The sequence below is a fragment of the Lates calcarifer genome, linkage group LG18 (genome assembly GCF_001640805.2).
Source record: "Lates calcarifer isolate ASB-BC8 linkage group LG18, TLL_Latcal_v3, whole genome shotgun sequence".
NCBI classification, from domain to species: domain Eukaryota; kingdom Metazoa; phylum Chordata; class Actinopteri; family Centropomidae; genus Lates; species Lates calcarifer.
Genome location: NC_066850.1, coordinates 18765017 through 18792736, shown reverse-complemented (window position 1 = coordinate 18792736; position 27720 = coordinate 18765017). Strand labels below are relative to the sequence as shown.

Below are 27720 nucleotides of genomic sequence, written 5' to 3'. Positions count from 1 at the left end.
CTGTGCATGCGTATGTGTGTGTGTGTGTGCAGGCTTGCTCACGTGTGAGAAAGAGACTAAATGGCAGCTGTGATAAGAGCTAGTCGAATTCTCTAAATATTAAGGAAAGGTGCTTCAATGCTTCCTATCTTATCATCCTATTTCCTATCTTATCTCTGAGTTCTCTTCCCTCTACCAGGATGTCCCAGGACATACAACTTTAGCTGTCCATGACGTGGATGTAGGCAACTCTGCTCCAATAAAACAACATCCATATAGGTTAGCTCCCTTTTTGCTTTAGTTTGCTTGCACGCAGATTATTGCAGTGGAGCATTGGCAAAGTGAATGGAGCTCCCCTGTAGTGCTGGTTCCCAAGCCAGATGATATGTCAAGACCATGTATTAACTATAGGAAAGTAAATCGGGTGACTAAAGCTGATGCTTTCCCCATTCTCAGACTGGAAGACTACATAGACCGCATAGGTAGGGCTGAAGTTGTGTCCAAATTGGACTTATTGAAAGGTTACTGGCAGATGGCCCTAAAGCCTGTAATTCTGCCTTTTCCAGTGTGAAAGCTATACTGGCATGTGTTGCTTGGACCCAGTTTTGATGCACCATTCAAAATTGCGGTGGATATATGTGACATTGGTATCAGGAAGAGTGCTCTTGAAACGTCACAAAACAAGTATCTGTGTTAGTGATGGTTTGGCCAGCTAGCTAGGGTTGCGAGGTAATGTTAGCTTGTGATAGTTCAGCTATAGCAAGCTGAAAATGTCAAGTTGAATGTCACTCTGCACACAGACAGGGTAACCATCTGTGTCAGAGCATGTGGCTACTTGTTTGATGATTGGTTTGTTGTGACTTTCAAAAGGATTCAGATCCCTCTCACTTTTTGCACTTTATAGTGTTGCAATGATAATTGAAAATAGATAAAGTTGCCATTTTGCCCATTAGTCTGCACTTAATGGCCCATAATAACAAGGTGGAAACATGTTTTTGCCAACATACCAAATAATTAAAAATCAAAAGCTGAAATCTCATTCAAAAAAGTGTTCACTTGTGTTTCTTGTTTTTTTTCAGAGTTTTAACTTGTTTCTTGTTTGCTTTTGGTTTCTTGGTTTTATTTTGTTATTCCTTTCCTCTTGTGCTCCTTGGTCTTGTAATTCCTATTTTATTTGGAAGTCTCATGTCCTATATCCCATTCTTCCTGGCAGATCCTCTATCACTGCCATCCTTGCCACAGATGTTCTATGGGGTTTAAGTCTGGGCCACTCAAGGACAGTCAGTCCTGAACTCACTCCAGTGTTGTTTAGGCTGTCTTCTTTAGGACATTGTCATACTTAAGGGGCAGCTATCTCCCTATTCTTAGGACACTGTCCCTGCTGCTGAGAAACAGCATGATGATGCCACCACTGTGCTTCACTGTAGGGATAGTGTTAGCCAGGTGTGTGGTATTTGCTAAACATAGTGTTTGGACTGTCTATCCACTCTACCATAAAGAATTCACTGATGGAGACTACTGAGATGATCATCCTTCTGGCAAGTTCTCCGATTTCTGCAGAGGACTTCTGAATCTTTGTTAGCGTGACCACTGGGTTCTTGGTTTCCTCCCTGACCATGGCCATTCTTGTCTGGTAACTCAGTTTGGCTGGATGGCCAACTCTGGGAAGAGTCCTGGTGATTTCAAACTTCTTCAATTTCACAAGTACTGAGGCCATGGGCTCTTGTTTTAGACATGGATTTATACCGTTACCCTGATCTGCAGCAAGCCATAGTTATATCATGGAGATCTACAGGGAGTTCCTCAGACTTCATGTCTTAGTTTTTGTGCTGACTGCAGTATGAACTGTGAGACCTTGCTAAACTACATCCAGTTAATTCAGTGTGCCACAGGTGGACTCCAGAAAAGTTGTAGACACATCTTATATTTCAAAATGACCAATTTAAAATCATTATTGGCTATTGAGTGCAGATTGATGGGCAAATAGCATAATTTTATCCAAAGGAATCTGACTACTACTTTATGAGGCTGCTGTATTTATTCATTATAGTTAGGGCACAATCATTTGCAGATAATGTGGACTGTCAGCCTCTAGTTTTGAGGAACCATTTGCTTTCTACAGTCTGAACACAGTCTAATGGACAAAAGAAACTCAGTTCAGTATCAGACTGCACAGCATTGCAAACCGTGGTGTGAGTGGCTGGAATACCTTTGATTGGAAATTCCATTTCCAGACTAGATAATGAGTGGTGTGGGTTCCCACAGGCCCCCATCCTCTGCAGACTGACAGGCTTTCTTGTTGAGAGTGCTACAATGAAGACTGAAGTATGAATTACACAGTCTTGAGTAAATGGTTGTGCAGATCTCATAGATCTTCATTATGAGCCCCTCATTGAATCAGTGTTTGAAACATAATGACAAGTACTCCATTTAAAAAATGGTTGAGGGAGAGAGTGTGTTAGTGCCAGACTTATTTATCAGTGTTAAGTGAGTGGTTTCCATATTCTTTTCACTTTCTTTTACTCTGAAATGTAGTATACATTGAATATCCCTGTGACAGTGCCAAGAGTAAGTGATAATAACAGACGTGATAATTAGTTCTCATAGATCAATCTGTCACACATGAAACGTAAAGTATTGTATACTTTAAGTCTCAATGCATTAAACAAACTCACAATAATCAAAGGACATGTTGTAAAAGACTTCCTGCTTGAGCAAGCCAGCAAGTGCACTGTCTCAGTTGAGGGCTGGGTATCTACTCTACCAAAACATTTTCTTTTGGTAGTGACCCAAATGTGTCCACAACAAGTACTGAATGTCACTTCAGATTCAGAATTGTTTTCACAGTCTTTGATCAAATTGTTCCTTATAGTGGGACTAACCTCATTTTGTGATTAAAGTGCCATATTTGGTACATATAACCTAATATATTTTAAACAAAACGTGATATTGGGCAATTGAAAATTGGTGTTCTGATGGCCATGACAGCCATTTTTCAAAATGGCTGCCAGTGGTTACTGGCATAGAACTGGTCTCTCAATGTTACAGTCAAGGCAACAAAATAAAAGCCCATACCCTGAAGGGCAGACTGTTACAATAGCTGTGTCAGAAAAACACTTTTAATCTGCTTCTTTACGCCGATGCCCTCTGCCTCTGTAAAGAAAAGTGCCTTGCTTGTTTCTCTGAGCTGTTTGGAGGAGACTGATGTGGCTCTTGGGGAAAAGGTGTTATCCAGCAGGCGCAACTCCATGTACCTCACAGACTTAAAAGCTCCAAGGAAATGGCATTACTTTTGTCATTCGCAGTCACTGCCTCTTTATTTACACCAGTCATCTGAGCATGGTTAAGGCTTGCATGGAGATCAGCTTCAGGGAGTACCTCCTGAATCTTGATGTGCCTCTCTGAGTGGTTCAGCCCTTTCAGGCAGACATGATGTGAGCCAGCTATCCAGGAGACATCCAGTGTGATGACGAGGCTAAGGCTAACTGAGCATGTGGATCAAATATACCCAGCATTACCTGGCTGTCTGTGATAAGAACAGACTGCTTGTTCTTGCTTCTCCAACAACATATCTAGTTGAGCAGGGACTTAGTCCGGCCCTCTGCAGTTGCTTGGACTAAGTAACAGACCTTTATAATGGATGGCGGGCTCAGGCCCACAAAAGGCTGAGTACCACTGGCTGAGTAGAATAACATCCTCAGTGGTACTCAAGTAACATATCACATATATTGTGTAGTTTGGTTGAATTTGTTGGAAAATCTAGTTCTGCCAATTTTCCAGTTTGTATCAGCTGCATGCTCTTGGACTCTTCAAAATGTTATCAAAACTCTTGAATGAAAAGCTATAAAGCAGATCATGATATGACGGAGCTGATATTTAAATCCAACAGGATGTTTAATGTTGTATGGGTCCGAATAATCCCATCTAGGTTCATCAGAGAGCAGGTAAATGAAATATTTTCATCAGGCCATTGATACCCAGGATTAGTTGTTGATCCTCACTGAGCAGCAAGAAACCACTTTTCAATGTCAGAAACACCCTGTAAGAACTGTGCTTGACAGCTCTGCACAGCCTAATGGCTCTCTGATCAGAAAACAAGTGTTTCAGTGTGTGCAGAGTGAAGGTATATTCACCTGATCTTCCTGTATTTATTTACTTCAGAGTGCAGTATGAATAGAGGTGATGATTTCTGCCTTTATTAAGCTTTGGTGAGTTACATAAGAAAATTATACTTGAATACTGTATATTGATATATCATACCATTTATTCTGCTTCTGCCTGTTTATGGAAAGCAGAGAACAGGCAGCAGAAGGAGCAGCCCAATTATTCCCAGCTGCTCGCGTGACAGACAGGAATCAGCAACGTGAAAGAGCTGTCAGTGGATCCAATAAGGAGCATACGATCAGCAGTAGATTTGAAAGGGGGGTGTGGATGGCCGTAATAAGAATAGGTGTGGTCTAAGAGGTAGACCTGACCAGAGTTTATGCTAGACTTTTTTTGTGACGGCCAATTTGTCCGTTAATATTAAGGAATTCCAGCCAGATAGAAAAACTACTGGACATATGTTTTAAACAGCAATATAACAGCCTATATTTAAACAACAAAGCAGAAATATTATGATCCAACAAATGTAATTTATTTAAAGTAGTCAGCATGACTGAACTCTGAGGGACGTCTACTTAGACATGTTGGAGTCGTGCTAAATGCTAATATGCAAGCCGAGCCGTGTCACCAATAACTGAGTGAATGAAACAGCGGGGGTAAAACCAAACTTTTGAATAATAAAAGTTTATATGTTAAAAGGGATAGCTCGGTCATTTTTGACTATTTTCGGATCCCATTTTTGGGTGTAAAGGACCCAGACACCACGAGCAGCTGCTGCAATGTACGGTGCACACATCCACATCAAAGTAGTTCGCCAAAGTGGTTTGTTTTGTCACTGACAGGCTCAGATTTTTATTATAATTATCTGTCGACATTATGGATATGATTCCTACAGAGATAGGCCTTTTTATTCACCAGAAACACCGCTGTTTTTATCTCAACCGTACTCCATTGACAAAAACGGTCAACACAGGAGCTGTTGAAACATCACTACCTCGTTCTGTTAGTTTGCTAGTTATTGTGTGGCACATTTTCCTTAGTAAATTTGAATACTTCTTCCGCCAATGAAAGTAACACACATTAACTAACAGATGTGGGCAGTGAAATTCCAGCACCTCCTGTGTCATGCTTGGTAAATACTGTTTTTGACAAGGGAGTCCAGATCAATAACGCACCGATTCCAAAGATTTTTGTCCCTATCAATCATTTATATGGGAAAACAAGGTCCAGGTATCATAATACCAATTATGATTTGAATTGTCAAAAAATATTATTTGTCACACAACACACTATTTAGGCTATTAAGCATATTTTTAACTGGATATGGTGATATTATCATCTGCTGCACAACAATGCAAGATACTGGCCATAATCCGGCATATGCCGCCTATTGTAAACTCTGGATCAGATATAGAGCTACAAGACTAACTCTGTGTCAATACAGCATGAAACACATCATACAGTTCACTGAGAGCAACAAAATGCTGCTTTACTACTTTGCTATCAGTAATTTGTGGTTATGTTTATTTATTTCATTAATTAGTCATTTATATTTAGTGGATGCTCACACTGTGTCATAACAATTAGTATTCCTCTGTTCGAGCTTTCCCCAGATGAAGGCGTATCGCCCTGAATTGTTTGGTCAAGGTTGTATCCACCCCAGATGTCGCAACTGCTCAGAATTAATGTGGATTAACGTGACACACACAGAATGCTAATGTTATCTCCATCCTGCTGCTGATGGCCAGACAATTTAATTGCTGTGAAAAAAGTATAAAAATGTAATCCATAATTTCATATTTATCATAATAGCCTCTGGCAGTGAGAGGAGAAAAAAACGGAAACACAGTTTTTCCCGCCCTTTGCCCTCGTTAGAACTCTCCCGGCTGCTCCTGCGTCTCCTGATTATGAACAGAGGCTACCTTGGCACGCAACTTCATTAAAATCTATTTAAATCAACTTCAGCGGCAAAGTGCTCCTTTTTACAGCATGTACGAACAGAAGTCTCTGGGAGCATCATTAGAGAGTGCGACTGTGTGTGTGTGTGTATATGTGTGTGTGTGTGTGTGTGTGTTTGTGTGTGTGGTACTTCCTCTAAGTTTGGATAACAAGCTCCTTCACAAGTGTCAACACCCCCAACCAATTGCGTCCATGTTACTGTAATGTGCCTGACAGGCTGAACGATTGCTTTTCCTCTGCCTTGATCCAGTTGTTTTGTTCCTGAGTTTAGCAGGCGTGTTCTCACTACAAAGTGGCCCTGGGTGCCCTGAAGACAGACCCACCATCTGGGTCCCAGTAAATACGTCACCTGCAGGGACAGGCCTTCAAATGACACTACAGAGCCCCGCCTGCTAAACCTTCCATTAACAGGGGAGCAATCCTCTGAACTTTGCTCAACCTCCGCACTTTTTCTAAACATGTGTGCTTTCGCTGAAAATGATGTTTTTAAGATGTGATCTTGATGTGATGTGATCTTTCCATATTTGAGTTCCTCCTTTTCCCCTGAGCAGCAGCAGTTCATTCTCTGGCAGGAATGTACACTAATTAAGTGATATTCAAATATGACTGGGGGTGTCATGCCTTATTGGAAGCACATTAATAGTTTTCCCTTTATGGTAATAATGACAGAATTGAACTAAACTAAGTTACATCCTACAATGTTGATATCTGACTAATGACCCCTCATAATACATCTTACAATAGTGCACTTTAACTGCCCAAGATATTGTTCTTTGGCTTTTCAGACTGTAAATTTACTGAGCTCCATGACTGGTGTTGTTTTTGTACAGCAAAACAGAGAAAACGTATCAACAGTTTTTTTTAAATGCATCAGTTTTCGGAGTGTTGTGTTTCTTTGATAAAAAACATCTTTGACTGAGGCAAAATAGTGGCATACAGAAAACATGTTAACCACACACCAGCCAGGAGTTTATTTTTTGTTGTTTGGCCAACTCACATAATTAATATGAATTAACTACAGCTGAGTTGCCACCTGCCAGTATAGCTGGCCTAAATGCTTTGTCTCCTGCAATTTGTGCTCCTCCAAGTAATGATTTTTAAGCAGTTGTTTACTCTGTTTATGGCATTTTTGTGTCTAATTATATCAAACCTGTTTTTTTGCAGATCTCTTTTGGTTCATTTGGAGAATGGCTACTTTGGCCGAGGTTTCGACCAGTTCTGTCCACATCTGCAACACTACAATACGTATGTGGACAACGTCTATAATGCCAACAAAGTGCTTGGGGTAGGAACACACTATTTCCAGATGGCTATCACAACTCTGTGTCAGACATTCCTGTTGCACTTAAGAGTATTTCAGAGGCTGTTTATTACGTTAGATTTGAATACATTTTAATAAGCCTTATGGGGAAATTGACCAATGTATTCTCACTTTCTCTGGACTGAATATACATGGAAATATATGTGGTTATTGGATTTTTTGTTGCCGACAGAATCAGTGCCCCCACACGGAGTGATGCCCCTAATGTGTGGAAGCAGATCTGTCTCACCAGATTCTAAATGTCTAGCTCTGAATTTTTTTGCATTCAAATTATGTTTGTGAATTTCTTGCTCTCTCAGTAACTCTTTTCATTTCCATTTGTTCACAAATTCAGAATAAATAATAATAATTAAAAAAAGGATAAACAACATCCATCAAGTTACACTACATTGGTCATGTGATACTGATCGCAGGAATTACAGAAAGGCGATTAGCTATGGCGACAAACCCAAACTCTTGTCCCTTTCACACAGATATTGGACTGTATTGGTGTTAATTCCCTTGAATACACTGCCTTCTTCTGTGATTTTATGCAGCATGCTGGCATCATGGAGTCAGAGGTGTGACATGTAACACAGCAGCATCAGCACTGATCGTTGTCTTTTTTTGATGAGTGTATTCACTCTTTTACTCGCCTTTTTGTGTTGTATGTTTTTGTAAGATTCAGTAATAGATCATACTGAAAATGATCATAATACTATGGTTAAAAACAATGAAAGACTAAAACCAAGCATAAGAGGTAGAAAAGTAGATTAATAATAACCATAAAAGAAATGTTATGAGAGAGCTTTTTTTTTTTTAAAAAAAAAGGTCATTCTTCAAAAGTGATTTAAAAGGTGCTGAAGTAGTAAGCCAGAGGTTCAATAGGTGGTTGTTCCACAGCTATGGAGCATAGTCATAGCAGGTTCCTGCCTGAAGATCTCAGGTATATCTACAGGGAACTTAAAATGTTGATTTTCATTAAAACGGTGATTGCTAACATTATGTGAACATGGTTTATTGTTGCTAACATTACTTACAGCTCTGAGGCAATGATTATAATCTGACAAAAAAGCAGTAAAAATGGCCTCACTGACTGTACATTTAACAGCTGGGTAGATAAGTACCTAGCTGTTTCACTTTACCCAAACCTTTTTTTTAAAAGAAGCACAAATGGGGTACGATTGACTGATGAATCTCCTTAATGAACCATAAACCAAATAAATTTCTACTAGGTTCCATCTGAATAGTAACTATCAAAATTGCAAAAATGGCAAAATGCCACATTTATTTTGTTATCACATATTCAAGTTGTTAGATAAATAAACCCTTGGTCAGTGGAAAAAATTGAAGCATTCCTTAAAGGGTTTTAAATATTTGCTTTGACTAGACATTGCAGCAATTTTAAACTTTCCAAAATTTGTTGCCTAAATGAAATAACCTGATTTTTTGTGACAGATGTTGATGCAAAGGGCTTTCATCACCTTCAGCTGTAACAGTCTGAAAAAATAAAACAAGTACCATCAAGTTCACATTTAACTCCTGCTTGAATGGTTGATTTGAGTGCAGAGATTGTTTATGGGGAATATTTTAAATAAATCAGCACGACTGAACTCCCCCAGGGATGTCTGCTTAGACATGTTGGAGTGCTAAATGTTAATATGCAAGTTGAGCCGAGTCATATGATTAAACACTGAGTGAAACAGCAAAGATAAAAACCAAACTTTTGCAGGATATATTATGTGTAAAAAGGGATAACTTCCGTTATTTTTCACTTTGTTAATGTTTTTGGGTGTAAATAACTGATAGGGACAAAAGGAGTCGATGCAGTATTAATCAACAGTGAACCCGGACACCGTCAATAGCTGCTGCAACGAAAAACAAACGGTGCTCTTGTCCACATCAAAATAAGTCCAAAATGAGTTATCCTTTATGTTGTCATCATATTTTATATGTCACAAAGCAGACTATTAATTTGGCATATTCTCCACTGGACATTTTGGCCTGTGATGCTTTCTCCTGCCGGTCAACAACGCTGATAATGATACTGGCCAAAAGCTGGCATACGTGTTCTTTTGCTAACGAGGTGTCACAGTAAAATGCTCACAGTGTAGGAATGTCATGTTATCTTTTCTGATGTGTACATCAATCAGGAGATCTGCTAGAGTTTTGTAGCTATGGTAGCACAATCACAATGCTGGACTGGCTAACAGTTTGCTGCACATACTGTCTGCTGACAATGGTAGGCAGCAGTGCGTAATAATTATTCTCATAAGCATTTGATTCTCCACTCTAATGAACAATGAACAAGGCATTAATTTTAAAATGCAACAACAGTCAGTTGGATGATAAAGTTAAAAAAAGAAAGCCATCAGCTGAATAATAAAGTCCAAAAATGGTCAGTCATATTCCTGACGTGTAGGTAACCTCAGTTTGGCAGTGTCTGCATATAGTTTTCTGTTTATCTGTCTCCTTTTCCCCTCTCTCATTTCGTGACACGGGGAAACTGAAATACTTCCACACGTCAGATCTAAAAGACGCTGGAGCATCCATAGTTCCAAAGGCTTTGTTTCTCTCTCCCCTGGTCTGTTCTCCCTCGCCTCCAACACAGGTGTCCGACAGCGAGCGGAGACACCTGGTGGTCTGGAGTTTACCATCTATTCAGTGTAACAAACTACATAAGAGACTATTATTTCCATCTAGGTAACAAATAATAGGTATCCAGACACTTTTGTTATTACAGTATTGTGAAATTAATATATATACAGTCACATCCCTTATGTCTTAACTAAGCGTAAGAATGTCTGCAGACTACTGACTCATTGCATTGATTATGGAACCAAGCTCTCCCAAGTTTGCATTGATCTGCTTCCAGATTGACAGTCCTTATAACTGACTGAACAGGGAAATGTGTTGTAGTGACAAGTGTACTGGTTAGCTCAGGTGACCAGCTGTCAGTCCTCTAAAATATCAGCAAATATGGGAGTGTGTGTGGTTCTAAACACTGATCAGAGTTATTGTGGTTACCTCTTCCTGCCATTTACTGCTGCCAAAGTAACGTCAATATACAGCGCTGTAAGGTGTGATGTTGTACTCCGGGTTGGAATCCTCCAACACTAAATCAAAATTGTCAACTCTTTAAGGTTTCTGAATTACAACTTCACTGCACTCTACCACTACTCCTCTTCAGCCTAATAAGGGATTCCTCTCACATTGTCCCCATCATCTACTGACACACCACCTGCCTGTTTACCATGTCCAACTCTGTCTGCCACAGGCATAATGACCAGCTAAACAGCTGTATGTGAGCAGCACACATATACACACACCACAGTTGGCATCTAAAGTCAAGTGGCATACACTGGTTGTTTTCAAAGCTGTGAAATTCCGTTCCTCAGGTCTATTTAAATACAGCAGCAGTGTAGCAGTTATTTTGATGATTGACGTGAATGACAAGATAAGATTTTTTGTCATCCAATTGTTGACACATACTTATGCTGACATGATGTGCAAATGCATATTTAATGACATCTACAGACTGCTTGCCTGCCTTCACCTCCCTATACCTCAGCTCGCAATCAGGTGTAATGAGTGACAACGAGATGATTTCTGGGTTTGTTAGCCGAAGTGCACATCTAGTGTGTGACATGAAATCCAGGGATAGTCACTGGCTGTGACATGTCCATCATTGCCTCTACGATCTGCATGCTGAGGCATATATATATATATGATAAGTTTATAATTTATAATAAAATGTTATTTAGAATAAGATTTCAACATAACAAAATGTGAAAAAAGTGAAAAGGTCTGAATACTGTCTGAATGCATTATATATATTAATGTATGTGTTAATGTATATATGTGTGTTCAGAGGTGCAAAGCACAATGCTGTCTTTGGGCCTCTAAGGCTCTGATAATAATTTCACAATATCTTGTGTGTTTCCTTTAGATCCAGCTGAAGAAAAACAAGGCCTTCAGACGTTTTAAGAAACTACAGGAAACACGACCAGAGTTCAACAACCATAAGCTGGAGGACCTGCTCCAACTTCCCATTCAGCGGATTGATCAGTAAGCTTGTCTTCTACCTGCTGTGTAAATGAAGGAGAGTAAAAGTTTAGGACATAAAAATAGTTTTGTGCCTTGTATAGTTATATTCAAGATGGGGATTGTGATATGACCTAAAAATAATATCACAATATTCAAACTATATTTCCTCAGAAATTCAGTATGAATATGGTTATGATGTAATTGTAATGATATAATTGTGGCTGGTGTGGTCAGATGTATACATCCAGCCCCTGTTTTCAGTCTGTGATCTCTGCTGGATCCACAGGCTGTGTTGGAGGAGTGCACAGAAGCAGATGCGCCAGTAATCTTTAAAATAATTGTCTGATCAGAGTAACTGATGCAAATGGACTTGCTGTACTGACAGTAGATAGCTGAGTGTAGCTGATGAGTACTGAGCTTTAAGCTACTTTCAGCACAGCTGAGACCATACTGGGTGAAGTGTGTGTCCTGCTGAGCTGAATCAGATGCTGATGCAACTTGTTTGTTTTTTGTCAGTGCAGTTACTAGATGACATGATGTGTGATGTTGTCTCTGCTCTTTGTCTCTAAGGTTAATATTATCACACCACTTCCACATGAATGAAGCTGCTCTGTAACAGACTCCACAGAGACCTGTAGCAACAGTATAATCACTTTCGGCTATGTGTATGTCATCATAACAAAAATACTCCAATACTCACAAAACCACAAACATAGTGATATGACAAATTTTTACCATGTTAACATTCATACCTGGTTTTCACAAATGCTGCTGCTACATACCCCTAATGTACCACACAGTAATAAACCTTCATTCATTCTAATGTTCCATTTACAGCTCCTTTCAAATAAATCACTTACACTGGAAAAGATCAAAACACTACAAATGGTCAAAAATTGGACTATGAGCTTGGGTGGGCCTCTCTCCTCACATTGGACATTACTGTCCAAGCATCTTGCAAGACAGTAGAATTACTTATACTGTAATGACTTCTATGGTAAATTCAGGATAATGTACATTTCCACAGCATAATTATACAGAGTTGTTTCATACTCAGCATATGCTTCAAGTTTGTTTTTTCATAGAAATACTATTTACTACTCATTAATACTCATCAGCACTCATTTACTACTGAAGTGTTTCTACTTTGCCTTTTCTTGTTTGCTGCTATCAGTGGAACTCAACACCTGCACAGTTGATTCATGTTTCACTGTCATCAGTGTTTTTTTAGAATTTGAGCAGCCAGGATTTAGACATTTTGATGTTCCCTCTGTCACCTTTCACTAGTTATTTTCTCTACTTATTGTATGTACAGTATATACCACTCAGAGAATCTTAGAGATATTCCCCAAAACACAGGGAAGGAACAGGGCACAAATTGAAGACGTCTCGTCGAGGGTGAGAGCATTTTTTTTGCAACCCCCAGTACATCTGCAGTTGTCTGTATGCAACTGATACTCAAGTTGTATAAAATATTTCTGTTTTTCACTCAAACACCAAGTTGAGTGTTTGGGAAGGTGTTGAGGTGCTGCTACCCGACCATCAAGAGCACTGCCATAGTTGGGTCACAGATTTTACGCTTGAGCTCTGTTTTTGCTGTTTAGTTGTTTTCCTTCCACCAGTCATCTGCTACATTGCCCAATGTATAGTCTCTGTGACAGATGTAATTATTATTATTTGATGTAGCGCCCATGTAGTACTCAGGCTGTCCAGAAACTGTCAAAATTCCTTTTGTTAAACACCAGTTTTTGTTAGCTGTAATTTCATGCGGTCTTGATCTTGCTCGTTAATTAGTGGAACAAGGAGGAGAGATGAAACGTGCTTTCAAATGCAGCAGCTATCATGACACTGGTTTATCAAGCTGCTTCGTTGTATCTTAATTAGGGCCCTGCTCATCTTCTCATCTCTCCAGATGTACAGTTGAGCACTAGAAATGTTACATCCATCCATCATGCAAGAGAGAAGCTGACTCTATGCTTTTACATCTAAGACACTTTACTGTATATCTCATTTATGTTCACATTCTCCTTTACAGCAAAGGATTGGTTTCCCTTTGTTTTCTCACTGTTGCGCTTCAGGGATAATGTGGAAGTCTTCAATGGAGCTTTCCATGCCATGGAAAATGATAGGGGTACATTAATCCAGCCTTTTCTCCTTCGGTATGATACCTCAACATGGGTTGTCTTCAATACACAGTATAAGCCTTAAACCAGTGCTTTCTTTTTTACTATTCAAAATCTGTATAGCTCATTACATGGATCTCATGGGAATCATATTTATGTAAGGTAAACCTCCATGCATGTTATATCATGAGGGGCTTTATTTTCCTGAAATAGAGGACAGACACAAACACAAGCAAAATGTCCAGATGCAAACACCTGGAGTCAGGGTGAGCTCCTCTCATCTAAACAGTATTAGAAAGAAAGAGAGGCTGAGGCCTTAGAGAGAGAAACCATGCGCTCAATGGTAGAATTGTCAAGCATCTGCTGGAATATCGACAGGGCTGGTTATAGTTGTGCAAACAATAGGGTAATAGACAATAGGTCCAGAAATAAAATTGATTATTTTGTGGTGGTAGGGATTATATGAATAAGCATATACATTAAAGCAGCAGCATTTTGATGATGATTTTACTGTAAACGTTCAATTTGTCAGTAAAAGCTTTTCAGTTTCAGTACTGTTAGATCCTGAACAACCCTTTTTCTGGGTCTGGCGATAATTTAGAAACTCATGTTGCTGTGACACTGATGTCTAAAATTACCCTTAGCTCAAATCAGAGACTGTAGATGATACACAAAATGTCTGCTGTTGTGTGACGGATACAGTTATTTAATGAACTACGCTCTACAACAAACTACACAACTACACATCTATAAGTTGTTGTGGGGAGTTCACTCATAGCTTACAATAGCAGTAATAACATTACTACAGAACTCTGGGCCACAGGATGATACTTGTGGGTGATATTGTTGATATTTTTTCTGAATCTGCAGTAGATGGAAAAGTGTAGCAAATGAAAGAGGCCACAGTTGACATATGATGTATGTTTTCACATGGTCAGGGTCTGTGTATGCCCCTGTCAAGTAAAGCCATTAAAAATTATCCTGCGTCAGCAAGAGGTTGTCAGGGCAGGTTGTAAGGCAATGTAATTTTGTGCTACAATGAGCACCAAAATTGCACTGTACCGCCTAATCAGCCTAAACCACGCCTCTCCTCCCATATTAGCGCAAATACGTTTGTTTGGTACCAGGAAATTATCAAACAGGGTCAGGTACAGGTCCTGGATGAAAAATGAGTACAACAAAATGTCCATGAGGCTCTGAAAACTGCCAAACAAAGACTCAAAGCTCTGGCCTCTTGACTGAAGAGTATGGTGTGTGTGTGGTATGGTGCGATGTGTGTGTGTGTGTGGGGGGGGGGGTATAATAATTCTTGAGCAAGAATTCTAATGGTAAAATAGCCCAGCAAAGTGCTGGCAACAACTCAGGATCCAGTCCAACTCAGGCTCTTTCACTGCTGCCGCTGTGTTTTTAAAGATAAATGTACATCATCACACATTGATATTTCATATGAACATCCTGAGTTGACTGAACTAACTCTGATCAGGGGTTGTGGAACAGAAAACTTTGAGTTTCCCATCTCAGGGTTCATCAAGTCAGAATTCAGGGTTAGATTCAGAGTTTGTTAAACCTGTTTTCTGGAACAGGCCTGGTAATTGAAAATTTGTGGAAATATTTTCTTTACAAAGGAAGGAGGTCTGTTTACTGTTCATATAACCTATAGGGGAAATGTGTGTACCCTCTGGCGCACATTTGAGTGTTCTGACTACTGTTGTGTTTGACATATAATCAGGTGGCCTCATTCTCCCTAGCTCAGCCCTGTCTCGCTCTGCCTTTTTTTTCTTCTTTTCCCATCATCCTCATTGATTAATCTGTTCATCAGGAGACTCGAGGGATGTGTCTAATTGTATGATGATTTTAAGTGGCATGGCTAGATAATCATCCATGGCTGGCGCTTTACCTTGCACTGGCTCTGTGACTGGGAATAGCAGGAAATTGTTGTCACTTATCACCATTCAAGGATGATGGATGGCGAGCAGGGCCTGGAGTGTGGATACTTATGTTGCTGCCGGGGGAGGAATAAAATCATTGCCTTTATTAAGTGGCATTCACTAGAGCTGCTGGATTGGTGTCCTCCCCACTGAGCCCACCATTATGACAGTGATGGGGTCTCGAGTTGATTGTGGCAGTAAATAGCAACCTTCCCCGTCTGTATTGGCCATGTTTGTGTCAATAATAGAGATGCAGCTCTCACAGAGATGGCAGCAATTGGAGGCCTTGAGATATATCTGCTCTAAGCCGAGCGTCATTTAGTATAACAAGGGAATGAGTCAGTGGTCGGCTCACTGTGGAGAGCTAGCATGCTGCATGTAAAGCCTGTATATCTCCAGAGGTCTTGGGGTCATTGTCATACTTGCTACCCAGTAGGTAAAGTGTAGCTGTGTGCTATACTGACCACGCTTGATTTTGTCTTTAATTTGTCCTGGTGGAATTACATTTTGACTGCTTTTTGTATTCAGGTAGCTCCATCGTCTCCACCAGCGGAACACAGTACGGTTCTCCAACACAAGGACAGAGTTTTGATTGATTTCTTTTGAAAGAATTCAGAAAAATGGAATTTCTTAAGTGGCTTTCTTAAGTGGCTGCTCTCTGTGGTCTGAAGGTAGTGAGTTGTATTTCACTCAGTATTTTGTGTTATATTGTCTGTCAGTTGACCCTGTAGTTCATTGCCAAGTTGGCAGTTTACCGCTGACCTTTGTACCATTTGAGGCTATTCACTGGATTTGAGCTGCTAAAATTTCAATAGAAACTGAAAAAAATGGGGATGTTCTACAACTCCATGACCAGGAGAGTATGTTCTGAATGTTACGACTCACAGTGATATAACTATAATGTAATATACTGTACATTAGTGCAAGAAAGAGTCAGAAGTGAGAAGCTTCAACTGAGAACATCAGGTCTGAACTGGGGCCTCCATGACTGATGGTTCCAATCAATAAGGTTCACACGGCAGCTGAAATGACTTCCCTACAATATATTGACTTAAACCTGTCAAATTGCAATTCTCACATTAATTTAAAGGCCAACATATGGTTTGGTTTTTGATTGTCCTTTAAGGACAACCGGGGTTATGTGTGACGTTGACTTCCTGACAGCAAAAGTCCTTTGTCTGTTGTATTTGGGTGAACAACATGAAAAAGTAAAACAATGAAAACAGCTTGTGCCATTTAACAAGAACATGACCAAGAGGAGAAGCAAACAGTACACACTGTACATAGGAAATTTAACAGAGCGATTAGACACTCTTTGCAATCAATTCATATTAATTTCCTAAGTTTGGACAGTGGAGCATCTCTTTTCTTCTGAGTTTACCATGCATGTGCATTCCTTTGCTTTTAAGCTATTAAAGTTGAGTAATTACCCACAAGTCCATGCCATGTTCACTAACCCATGCAGAAGCCTGCCAGTGCCTCTTGTCTCTTAATTACAAATTTGAATCCTTAATGCATGTATGTGAAGCAAAATAATTAGACAGATATTTCCTCCATCTCTTTTTTTTTTTTTACTGACGTGTGTGCAAATGCCCAAATGACCCGACATGTCTGCCAGGAGGGAGAGAGAAAAAAGCCTGTATATCATCTGCATATTACAAAGGAATTAGCACCTCCTGCTGCAGTGGCAGCAGGCACATCCCTTTCACCAGCGCGAGCTTTCTAAAGCTGCATTCTTGATTAGAATATCTGAACTGTTATAAATATGGTTCATATTACGTTATTGTCTCATTATCTTTTCTTTGCTTTACTGCTAATGAGCGGGACAGGACAGCTAAACGAGAGAATTCCGTTTACATTATTTGAAATGTGCTGTAATAATGCTCATCAGAGTGTTTCTTTTTTGTTACACAGCTGCTTTAATTAGATTTTCATCTCCACTCCTTAATAAGAAAAAGGGGATCCATTGCTAATGATACCTGTAATGTATTTGTTATTACAAGATGAGACAAGAAGAGAAAGAAGTGAAATTATTTCTCTTTTTAAGTGTCTCTTAATTGAGAGAGGCATAATTGGAGCTTGTTTGGCTTCTGTTTCATTTCCAGTGAGTAGTCGACTACAAGAACAGTGCTTTCCTCCTCTTCCTCCTCCTCCTTCTCCTTCTTCTTCTTCTCCTTCTCCTTCTCCTCCTCTTCTTCCTCTACCCACAGACCCACTACTTTGCACACCCTTGACCACATTTTGGTCAGTTTTAGGCCAAACCACACTTCAGAGCTTTTTTTCTGTGAACTTTTACAAGCCAAGTAAATGAAATTATCTATGGTGAAAATTGAGAGGGGTGATAAAAATCTTTATTTGAACCAGACATTGGTACAACCTCCTCTACTGCCACTGAGCCTGTCTGCAGCAGATGGTCTGACCAAGACACACACATTTTATTTCTATGACGTTGTGTAAATCTAATATCATCAGATCAGACATCATGATGAACAAAGGCATTAAAACCAGTCTTATGGTTGAAACATGAGATTCATGTAGACTGTTACATGAGTTAAGTGTGAGTTGTTGTTTACTCTGCAAGTGGGCTGTTCTATAACTGGGCAGAAGTAGTGAATCATATATTTCTCATTACTGAAGATAAATTATTAAAACAACAACAAACACATCAGTAGTAGATATAGCCACAAGCACCAATGTGCAGGCACTCAACAGAGCCACAATTAATCCAGGTTGCATGGTATGTTTGATTCATTGTTATTTTCACAACAGAAGTACTAGGCATATTAGTTTGGATGCATATTAGTATGTATGTTTTTTGACCACTCTTTGTCCATGTATAATGAGTTGCCTGAGCTGGAAATCCATCATTGTGCTGTTTATTGTTATTAAGGTGTGTGATGTATATCTGTGCCAAATTTCAAGTCTTAGCGACTCACAGTGTGGGTAGAGGCCAGCCTTTTCAAAGTTTTTACTTTTTTTAACTTGGCGCCACCATCAGACCGATTGGGATCATATTTCTTGGGAAGCAATTACACATCATCTCTCGTGCACACTTCTCATATGTGATTGCAAACTGAATATTTTCGGCATTTGGACTGTTGGTCAAATAAAGCAAGCAATTTGAATTAATCACCTTGGGCTCTGAAAATTATGGCCACCTATCACCTTTCACTATTTTCTAACATTTTATAGATAAAGCAGTTGGTTATTCAAGACAATAATCAGCAGATTAATTGATAATACACTTAACGCTTCCAGATGCTCAAAATTTAGCAAGGTCATAAACATTCTGACCGCTCCCTGCTTAGCTGACTGATAGTACAGTCACAGGATATTATATATTAGTTACAGGATTATATCACAGTACATATGAACGCTATCACACTTCACAGTTGTCCCTCTCCAACATGTCTCATCCCGCTCATGCCACCAAATGGACCGTTGGCAGCAATGTACAGTCTGCTAGCACCACTAATGGCCTCCCTCCTTGGCACCACTATGTCTCTCAAACAAGCCCAGACTGCACAAATAGAGGGCTGCAAAGGAAGAGACAGGCAGTGGAAATCAATGTCAATTGTCAATGTACTTCAAGGTCACATCATTCTAGTAAAAAGGATAAAGATTTCTGAGGAAGCTCATGTTTAACAACTGTTACTTTAGATGGATACTGAAATTGGGACAACATGTTACTTACACTCACGTTAGTTACACTCCTCATATTCTCATAGTTAGACTGAATTTATATTTAGTTTTTACTCATACACAGCAAAGTGTAGGGCTGGCCCTTTAAAGTCAATGACTTGATGCATCAATAGAGAAGACCAGGTATAACCAGGACACACGTTTACTTCTATCTGTGTGGCAACCTGATGTTTTCACATCACAGATGATCAATAAAACATTTAAGCGTTTTACAGGTAAAACATGAGACATGTTGGCTGATAGTGGAGCTTAGTGAGGCAGCAGAAAATATTGTTTTATCATAAAACTCTTTATTTTATTGAAAAATTATCTGTATGAACTTGATAACAAGGGCATTGATGTGTTTCATTCAAGTAGGTTGACCTGGTTGAATCATCTCAAATGTGGTCAGACAACGGTTGAGATCATCATGGTGCGTTACTGTGAAGACTGTGAGCCTTCATGAGATGCCCTTATTGTGGCGCCGTGGCAAGTTTGGATGCTTTGCCATGAAACAGGAAGTTGTTGTAACTCCCATATGCACTGTCATGTCGCAGCGTCATGGCCTGAACACATAGACATGACAATATTCAGCTGCAGTCATAGCGCCACCTACAGGAAACAGGAAATGACACATCAATGTACTCCTCCCAACAGCCTGACACAGATCTATTTCACATTTGGTCAGAAATCGAGAAGGGTACTTGTCAAGTCTGAGGGCATTGGGCCCCTCTTAGGGTCTGTCTGTGCAGGCGGCTACCTTTGTGACTTTTGACTCACTCATTCTGTGTCTGGCGATCACGTAGTTGCAGAACTGCGTTGTGCGACTGTGGGTGTGGGGTGTGAGGGCCCGTTCAATGCTGACAGGCCCGGTGTGGGCCAGCAACGGACTGATGGCAGTGTGATGGTTGGGCCCTGCAGAATCAGAATCAGGCATAGAAACACAGAATTGCGAATTTAAAAAAGCTATAACACAGACTCCATAGGGCTCTCCATAGGGCGAGTATAATATGTTTTTATAAATAAGTAATTTATTCAACACACGTCAGAAAATCTACTTAGAATCTAGTCCTACAAATAATCTGACAATGCTGTCTTTTCACCAACAAAATAAACTATATGAAATTAAATGGAATGAAATTACATGATATCAAAGTTTTTCACGCTACAAAAAAGTCCTGACTGGCTCCTGATTCTTAAAGCCTTGGAATGCTGGGTACATTTCAACAACAAATTAAATTCAAATAAATGATATCGAGGTGTTTCCCTCTAACTTCCCTCTAATTCAAGTCCCTTTGGTAAGAGTATGTCAGCTACCCATAATTCTTGCAGCACAGACTGCATGTTGGGCCACTACACTCTATTCTCCTGGGTCATTCAAAGAAAACTTCCAGGGCTCTCTGGTAGTCCATCTCAGCCACAGTGGTACAGGCAGTCTGGCCTTTCAGCCTGTTTCTGACATTTGTCTTGATCTATTGAAGAATAATCACTTAAGTACAGTACTGAAAATGTCATTCATTTGGACTATTTCATGTTCCAGAATACAATAAAGGGATTTAAAACCACCTCTAATGGCTTCATGCTCAGTATTCATCACCAGTTCAAATGCATCAGCCACTGACAGGCCTAATGTGAAAACTGAGCAAGGTCATTTTTCAGTTCATATCATCAATGTCAAAAATTGTGATGTTACTTACTTTTGGTGCTGCATGCTACCATGCCACTGCTGGTGCTGTGGTGCAAGGAGTCAGTTTGATCATGTGGGGCATGTTGCCAGTAAGTTGTACAGGACACTTAAAATACTAATAAATGGACTATGAGAAGTTGTGACATACTGTAAAACTATAAAAACCTTTCTATAAATTACAGTTGCAGGCCAAAAGCACAACACAGGGATATGTATTAGAACAGGCAAAAACACGTTTGCTGTCTTATATAGCCACCCACTATATTGCAGATGACCATCCATTTGTGATTCCACCCGGTGATAGTTCTGGCTCAGCTGTACAGAGGACAAGGTGCTTGACAGCCTCACCTTGTTGACCTGAGGCTTGGCTGGGTGTTATTGCTGGTGGAGTGTGAATGTGAACAGTTTCTTCCTCGTTGCCATCACCTCTAGTGTTAAGCTGTCTGTCTATGTTTTTTTTGGCTTTTACCTTTCCTCTTTGACACTGTCCCTAAATATCATAAATAGGGCCGAACAGTTAAATCTAATTGTGATTTTTCTGCAGTTTGATTTGCAAAATAATTTTGTCAAGTCAAGCTTCAGTCCATGATTCACTTTATACATGTAAAACGTAAAAGCTCTGTGTACCAATCCAAGGATAAGAATGAAAATAAACATATATATATATATATATACATATTCTAACAATAAATGTATAGAACATACACGTAATGAGCCAATTCTCACAAAACAAACAGTAGCATTGTGTTCGCTCGCCTTATTTGCAGTAGCTTTACATCGGCCATTCTGCTGCTTGTGGTGATTTTTGAAATGCTGATACACAGAGGGGGAATGACAGGAGACTGACAGACACAGACACAGTCGATTAAAACTCGATTAAAAATACAAAATACAAGTACATATCTAACTTAATATTAGCTGGTTCATTCCACCATTTTCTCATCTTTCAGCGGATATTTTGCAACTTTATAAAATGAGTGGCAGTAATTTTCCTGTGGCGGGCCGCTGCTTCAAAATATGTATAGCGGAAACACTGCAGACAAAGTTGGCATCTTGTTTCGCAGCTCAGTTATCTCTCTTGCCGGCCTGTTGACACTGTTAGCTGCTTTTAAGTCGCATCAGTAGTTTCCGCTCCCACGACTAGCATACAAATCGGCAGGTAGAACGTGACACCGGAGAGGAGAGAATGGGAGTGACTCACACTGCCTGCATCGCTCTGTTGCTCTGCCATCCATTTTCATCAAGAATCTAGCGCCACAGTTAGTTTTGTTGTTTGGTTATTTTAAGACAAGATTTGGTTGTAAAGTTTACAGCCTATCGTTCTGTTGCTCCTGCAGTGCTCTGTGTGTGAACTGTTAGGCAGCTAAAAAAAGTGTACCGATGCATCCACTAAAAATAATCGCAGTGTTGGCGGTTTGCAAATCTCATTAGCTCAAATCACGATTGCAGTTCAATTTCGATAAATTGTTCAGCCCTAATCACAAAGGAAGTATCTGTGCTACTGACGGTTCGGCCAGTTAACTAAGGTTGTGTGATAACGTTAGCTTTTTCAGTCAGGGTTTTTATTCATTTCATCAGATGTTATAAATAAGACTTTTGTAAGACTGTGATGAGGTCTGTTTTCTTATTAATTTGTCTCAGGTCTTGATTCACTCATTATTTATAACCTCTGGATGGAGTATTAGTCAGTGTTTGATTTGTTTTCTGCCAGGCAATGTGTCTGAGGAGGACTCAAGTAAAACCAGTGCAGATCTTCATCTCATGATGTTACAGCTGTATCTGTCAGAGGCTGTCACCATCAACACTACTTCAAAGCAAAACCTGCTCTCTCCATCTGCATGAGTCAGGCGCTTAAATCAGATGCTGTGTACATTTTCTGGCCTGTTAGATTCCTCTAAGGTTCAGTTTGTAAGACGCTGCTGCTGTTTTCCTGCGTTCAGTCTGCAGTGACAGGACAGAGAGTGCACAGTTCAACAGTGGATATGGTTCTGATGGTGGTTGGACTACATGAGTAACACCGAGTGGAAATAAAAAGTCTCATTTACTTTAACGCGCTTGTTTCACTTTACCCTTTGTCCTTTTTCCAGTGATATTTTTAGTCAGTGAGCATGCACTGAACCTGATTATTTTTCTGTTTTCTTACAGGTATAAACATTTCTTACAAGACCTGACTGCAAACATAAGTCCAGACAATCCAGAGTTTCAGCAGCTCTCCAGTAAGTGTTTTTTCTGATCATACTGCTCCCGCAATAAGCATTTAGCTGCATTTCAAGGAAAATACCTGCAGATTAACCCCGAGTGCTTTTATTATGGAGTGATGTGTGTGGAGCTGTACATGTGTGAACTTGAGGTTCACTCAGTGATTCCACTCACTCAGAATCACTGGGCTTTGTCAGCAGCAGCAACCTAAGAGCAAGTGATGTGTGTGTGTGTGTGTATGATGATGTGCTTTGCATCACCAGTCACAAAGACTCCTGGCTCATTCACACTGGAACTCTTCCTACTTGTAACAAGCATCGTGGAGCACAGTAGAGTTAAACAAAGCTGTACAATTATAGAATAAGGCTAGCCATCCACCAGCAGGAAAACAAACAAACAAAAAAGAAAAAAAAGAAAACCAACCTGTGAAGACTTTCATCGCACCAGTCAGACTCATAGTGAAAGACAGGCCTCATTATCTTCATTTGAGGAACAAAGGAAAGTGCTCTCTTTCCCTCTCATTCCTCATTTGTTGTTATTGTCACAGCAGTGCTTGGCTAGTAGCGAAATGAAAGCAAGGCAAAGCTCAGTATGCGTGTAAGTTCTAGTTTGATGTGGATTTTGACATAATTAACTGGGAGCGGATCAGAGGATATTAAGCGAGAGCTATATTAATAAATAAAATCTTGAACATCAACACGAATCCCGATAATGACTAATTTCAGTCGTCAAATAAACAGCAAATCTGACTCAAGTGCGGATGTACACAAGGAATTATTTATGTGTATCAATTAAAATCTCATTGCTGGTGTGCTGCCTTTGCTTACAAATTAAAACAGCCCCTGACTCTAAGATGAAGGTACATATCTAAATGTGCTTCACCATCGCCTCTTCCTCTTCTCATTAGAGATCCTTTTTTAAACTCAGCTGCTTTTTTATTGGGGTTGAGTTTTTTTTTTATATGTTTAGAAAACTTCATATAGTCAGCCTGGTTGTATTGTAAAGGGAATAATTTTAAAAGAAATTCCAGACAAATCACATTGTATCTGATTAAGCAAACTAGCAAATAGAATCACAAGAGGCTTTGTTGTTATTGTTTTCTTGTTGTGCATCTCTGCTTTTCCTTTTCTTTGTCTTTTTCCCCCCAAGCTTCCCTCTTTCCTGGCAGTGCTTTCAGGTTGGATTTAATTGTTGTAATTACATCACTTTAGGAGTTTTCATCAGGCATCAGCATTAATATTATACTTTAACATCTGACACCAGGCTATAGGCAACTATCTGACTCTGTCCGAGATTTAACAGTAACAGCTAACAGTCCTCATCCCATGGTCAAACGCTATCTAAACAGTGAATAAAAGGAATAAAGAGCTGTAAGAAGAGGAAGTTCTCTTCAGAATTCGTAATGGGCTAGATGTATTATTAATGTCTCAGCCAGAACTCAGTCCAAGAATACTGTAATTAGGAGCTGTTGTTTTTCTTAAGCAGGCAATGGAAAATATTCCAAACACGTACAACAAAGGAAAAAAGTCTACACGGATGCCTTGTTTAGTTTACATTGTAATTGTGTGAAGTTAAGCGAGCCAATTAGGCCGTGATTATTTTAGTGTAGACAAGTCGCCCTGAGGATCAAGTTCATCTGCTGAGTTTCAGTGCTCATAACAAAAGCAGGAAAGTTGAGCTCGAAATTAGAATCCATGTTTGTTGTTATTTTGGATGCATTAATGATGTAGTCCTAAATGTTCACAGCAATTATTATGGCTGACACACAGTAATTGGATGCTTCTGTCTATTTTGATGATTTTCCTATTTGTTCTGGGGCAAAGATTTTAAAGCTTTGTTCAAAAAAGTAAGGAAGGTAGTTTATGAAAGAGTTCTTTACATGCAGGTATAATAATACAGTTCATTCGTTAACACAATATTTTCAGTTTGATGGATATCCATTGAAAATAGTTCAGTTTTGATATTCTGTTGATTTATTGAGTAGGACTAGGTGTTGTTCATAGGTATGTTTTGAAAACTGACCTAACTGTGTCCATAGTTGTATGTATGGAAAAAGTATAAGTAAGGTGAGACTTACTTGGTCAGATTAGTCTTCTTTTCCTCAGTGTTGGATGGATTTTCTCAGCCTGAAAAAATTACAATAATTGGCAAAGTTTAATTCATGCCAAACTAAGATAATTAGCTCCACTACATACAGACAGCTGTCCTTTTAGCTTAAGTAATGGGATGGAATTTGTGCCCAAATGAACTGGGATCACAGGCTGAGACAAAAGCAGACATGGAAAATGGTATCATGCAGCGTCTGACTCAGCAGTATCCAAAGATACTCTTTATGACGTTATCAGAACAACAGAAACTCACTCAGACTTTCTTCCAGGCACACTCCCTCCGATTTACTCAGTATAAGTCATTAATAGGATAGACGGATTATCAGCTGGGCTGATTCTCTGCGCCGATATTCTGCATTTTGACGCATATCGGCATCGCCCTTTTTTTTTTAATCTGATGGCCAAGAAAGAGATCAATTTAAAACTGGGTTATTTTGGCTCTGATGCAGCCGTGCTTCTCTGTCTGCAGTCACTACTCTGTCTCCAGCATTGTCCCACCACAGCACCATCTGATTGGTTACATGCAGAGCCACGGAACGGGTAACAGCCAATCAGCAGTGAAAGTTTATAAGAAAACTTTCTAAGAGATGCTGCTGACCCTGGGAACTCCCTGCACTTTTTTTTTAAAACTTTATTTACTGTAGAAAACTTTAGGGGGCTATCTATTTGTTTAAGTTTTCATTTAATTTTATAAGACATGCTGCTGAGCCTGGGAGCTCCCTGTACTTTTTATTAGAATTTTAAAAGATAAAAAAAAACCTTTAACATGTTGCAAATCTGAAAAGCTGTTTAATAAACATATGCTTAAAGGTTGATTAAGATTAAGTGTTGGAGTTTGTATTATTCAAAATTTTGACGCCAATATTTTCACTTTTACTGCAACTGAATATCGGCTCCAAATATCGGTTATCGGCCTCCCTAACTACTAAAAATTGGTATTGGCATCAGCCCTGAAAAAAACATATCGTCTATCTCTAGTCATTAATTTATGTTTCAGTTATTGGCCTTTTACTTTTTACTTTGCACTTACAGCAACGAGCATAGCTGTCATCAGCTCAAGTTATCTTTACTTCACCACCACCATAAATGATCAAATAGAAAATCGATATGTGGTGGTCAGTATTGGTATTGAGGCAGGAAAATAAATTAATGTATGGGAAACACTGGACCCCGACCTGAGAATGGGGGGTGGGGGGCAAATTGCAACTCGCACTGGCATCCTGCACTGAATCAAGGATCGGTATTGGGGCAAATCCAGGCTTATTTTAATTAATCAGTATTGGCTAAGATAGAGCTGATCAAAATCTGATTCTTCCTTTATTGGAGTATATGAGAGTGAAAATGAATGTGTGAAAAAGTTCAAAGTTGGGCGCTCCAGTGAGTGACCTTGAGTTCAGACCCTGAAACTGGCCTTTTCACTGTAAGCATCAGTTGTTTTAGATAGCTGTAAGTAGATACACCATCAAATCACCCAACCAAGGTTCATGTAATGTGGGAGATAATAGTGGCTGATAGTAATTGACAGACAGCATTTTGACAGATTTCTGTAGTCTTCTTCATTAAAGCAAGTTTACCTGATGAACCCATCCCAGTTGTTCTTTTGCTACTTTCATTAATATTTCTGTAACGCATTTGTGCAGAAACTTACTTTAGAAACTGCCCTGCTCCACTCTATTTTGCCTTTATGTAGTGCCCTATATTCCTTTTAGGGGCTTTGTGATCCATCATGGAAACTGGTGTAATTTTTCGGTATTTCCTTAAAAAAAAAAAGTTGATAAATGCGTGTTTTGCGTCCTTATTAATGCATTATTTATTATCAAAACATTTTTTTTAATGAAATTCATGGCGGCCATATTGACTGTGTAAACCAATCAAAAGCTGTGTTGTTGAACCATGCAAAAACAGTAAAATAGTGTGCCAAGATAGTAAGCGGTGTGGTGTGCAATAAAATGACACTTGCAAAAGATATGGCTGCCAAGATGCGGCTCTCCTGCAGGTCTCTGCCGCCATAACAACCCAGGGGAAACTGATGGAGTTTTTAGAGATTTTGAATATAGAGGTTTTGGAGATAGTGGTGACCATATTTTGAACAGTTTTGTGCCCTGGCAGTGCAGTGTGTGCATGATGTAGCTCTCTGCCTTTTCCTGGTCAGAAACTATGGTTCAGAATGGCCCCAGTGAAAAAAACGAGTGGACGCATAGATGTAAATATTTCTGCCTGTGTGTGGACTAGAGACTTCATTTTTCTTTTTTTTTCTTTTTTATGTTTGTTACTTGAGACCTTGGGCTACATGAATTTAGACTCCAAATACTAGTATATATTCAAATAGCCCAGGTTGTGCTGAAAAAATGGTACCAGTTACTTGCTTTTATCTTGCAGTATTGGATTTATACAGTTCATTAAATAGTAAGAGGTCGGAGGCACAAGTGCACTGACAGAAGTGGCCTGGACCCCAGAGGATTAAAATGCTCTTGTTGTTACTACCAGTTACCACCGGTGTCACCAGATCCACCAGAACTGAAATTAGTTATTATAATAATTTATTCAGTTAAAATACTAAACATAAACCAATATCAGTTTGTATGATGGTGTTGTGCAGGGGCTA

At 39.5% G+C, this 27720-nt stretch overlaps 1 protein-coding gene across 1 annotated transcript in view; it reads left to right on the top strand.

The window, feature by feature from the left end:
* Window positions 1-27720, top strand: part of arhgef39 (Rho guanine nucleotide exchange factor (GEF) 39) — a 64875-nt gene that overhangs the window by 7896 nt on the left and 29259 nt on the right. The window contains exons 4-6 of the mRNA XM_051077667.1: window positions 7207-7327; window positions 11292-11410; window positions 22954-23024. Coding sequence (XP_050933624.1) covers window positions 7207-7327; window positions 11292-11410; window positions 22954-23024 — 311 coding nt within the window. The remainder of the gene's footprint in view (window positions 1-7206; window positions 7328-11291; window positions 11411-22953; window positions 23025-27720) is intronic.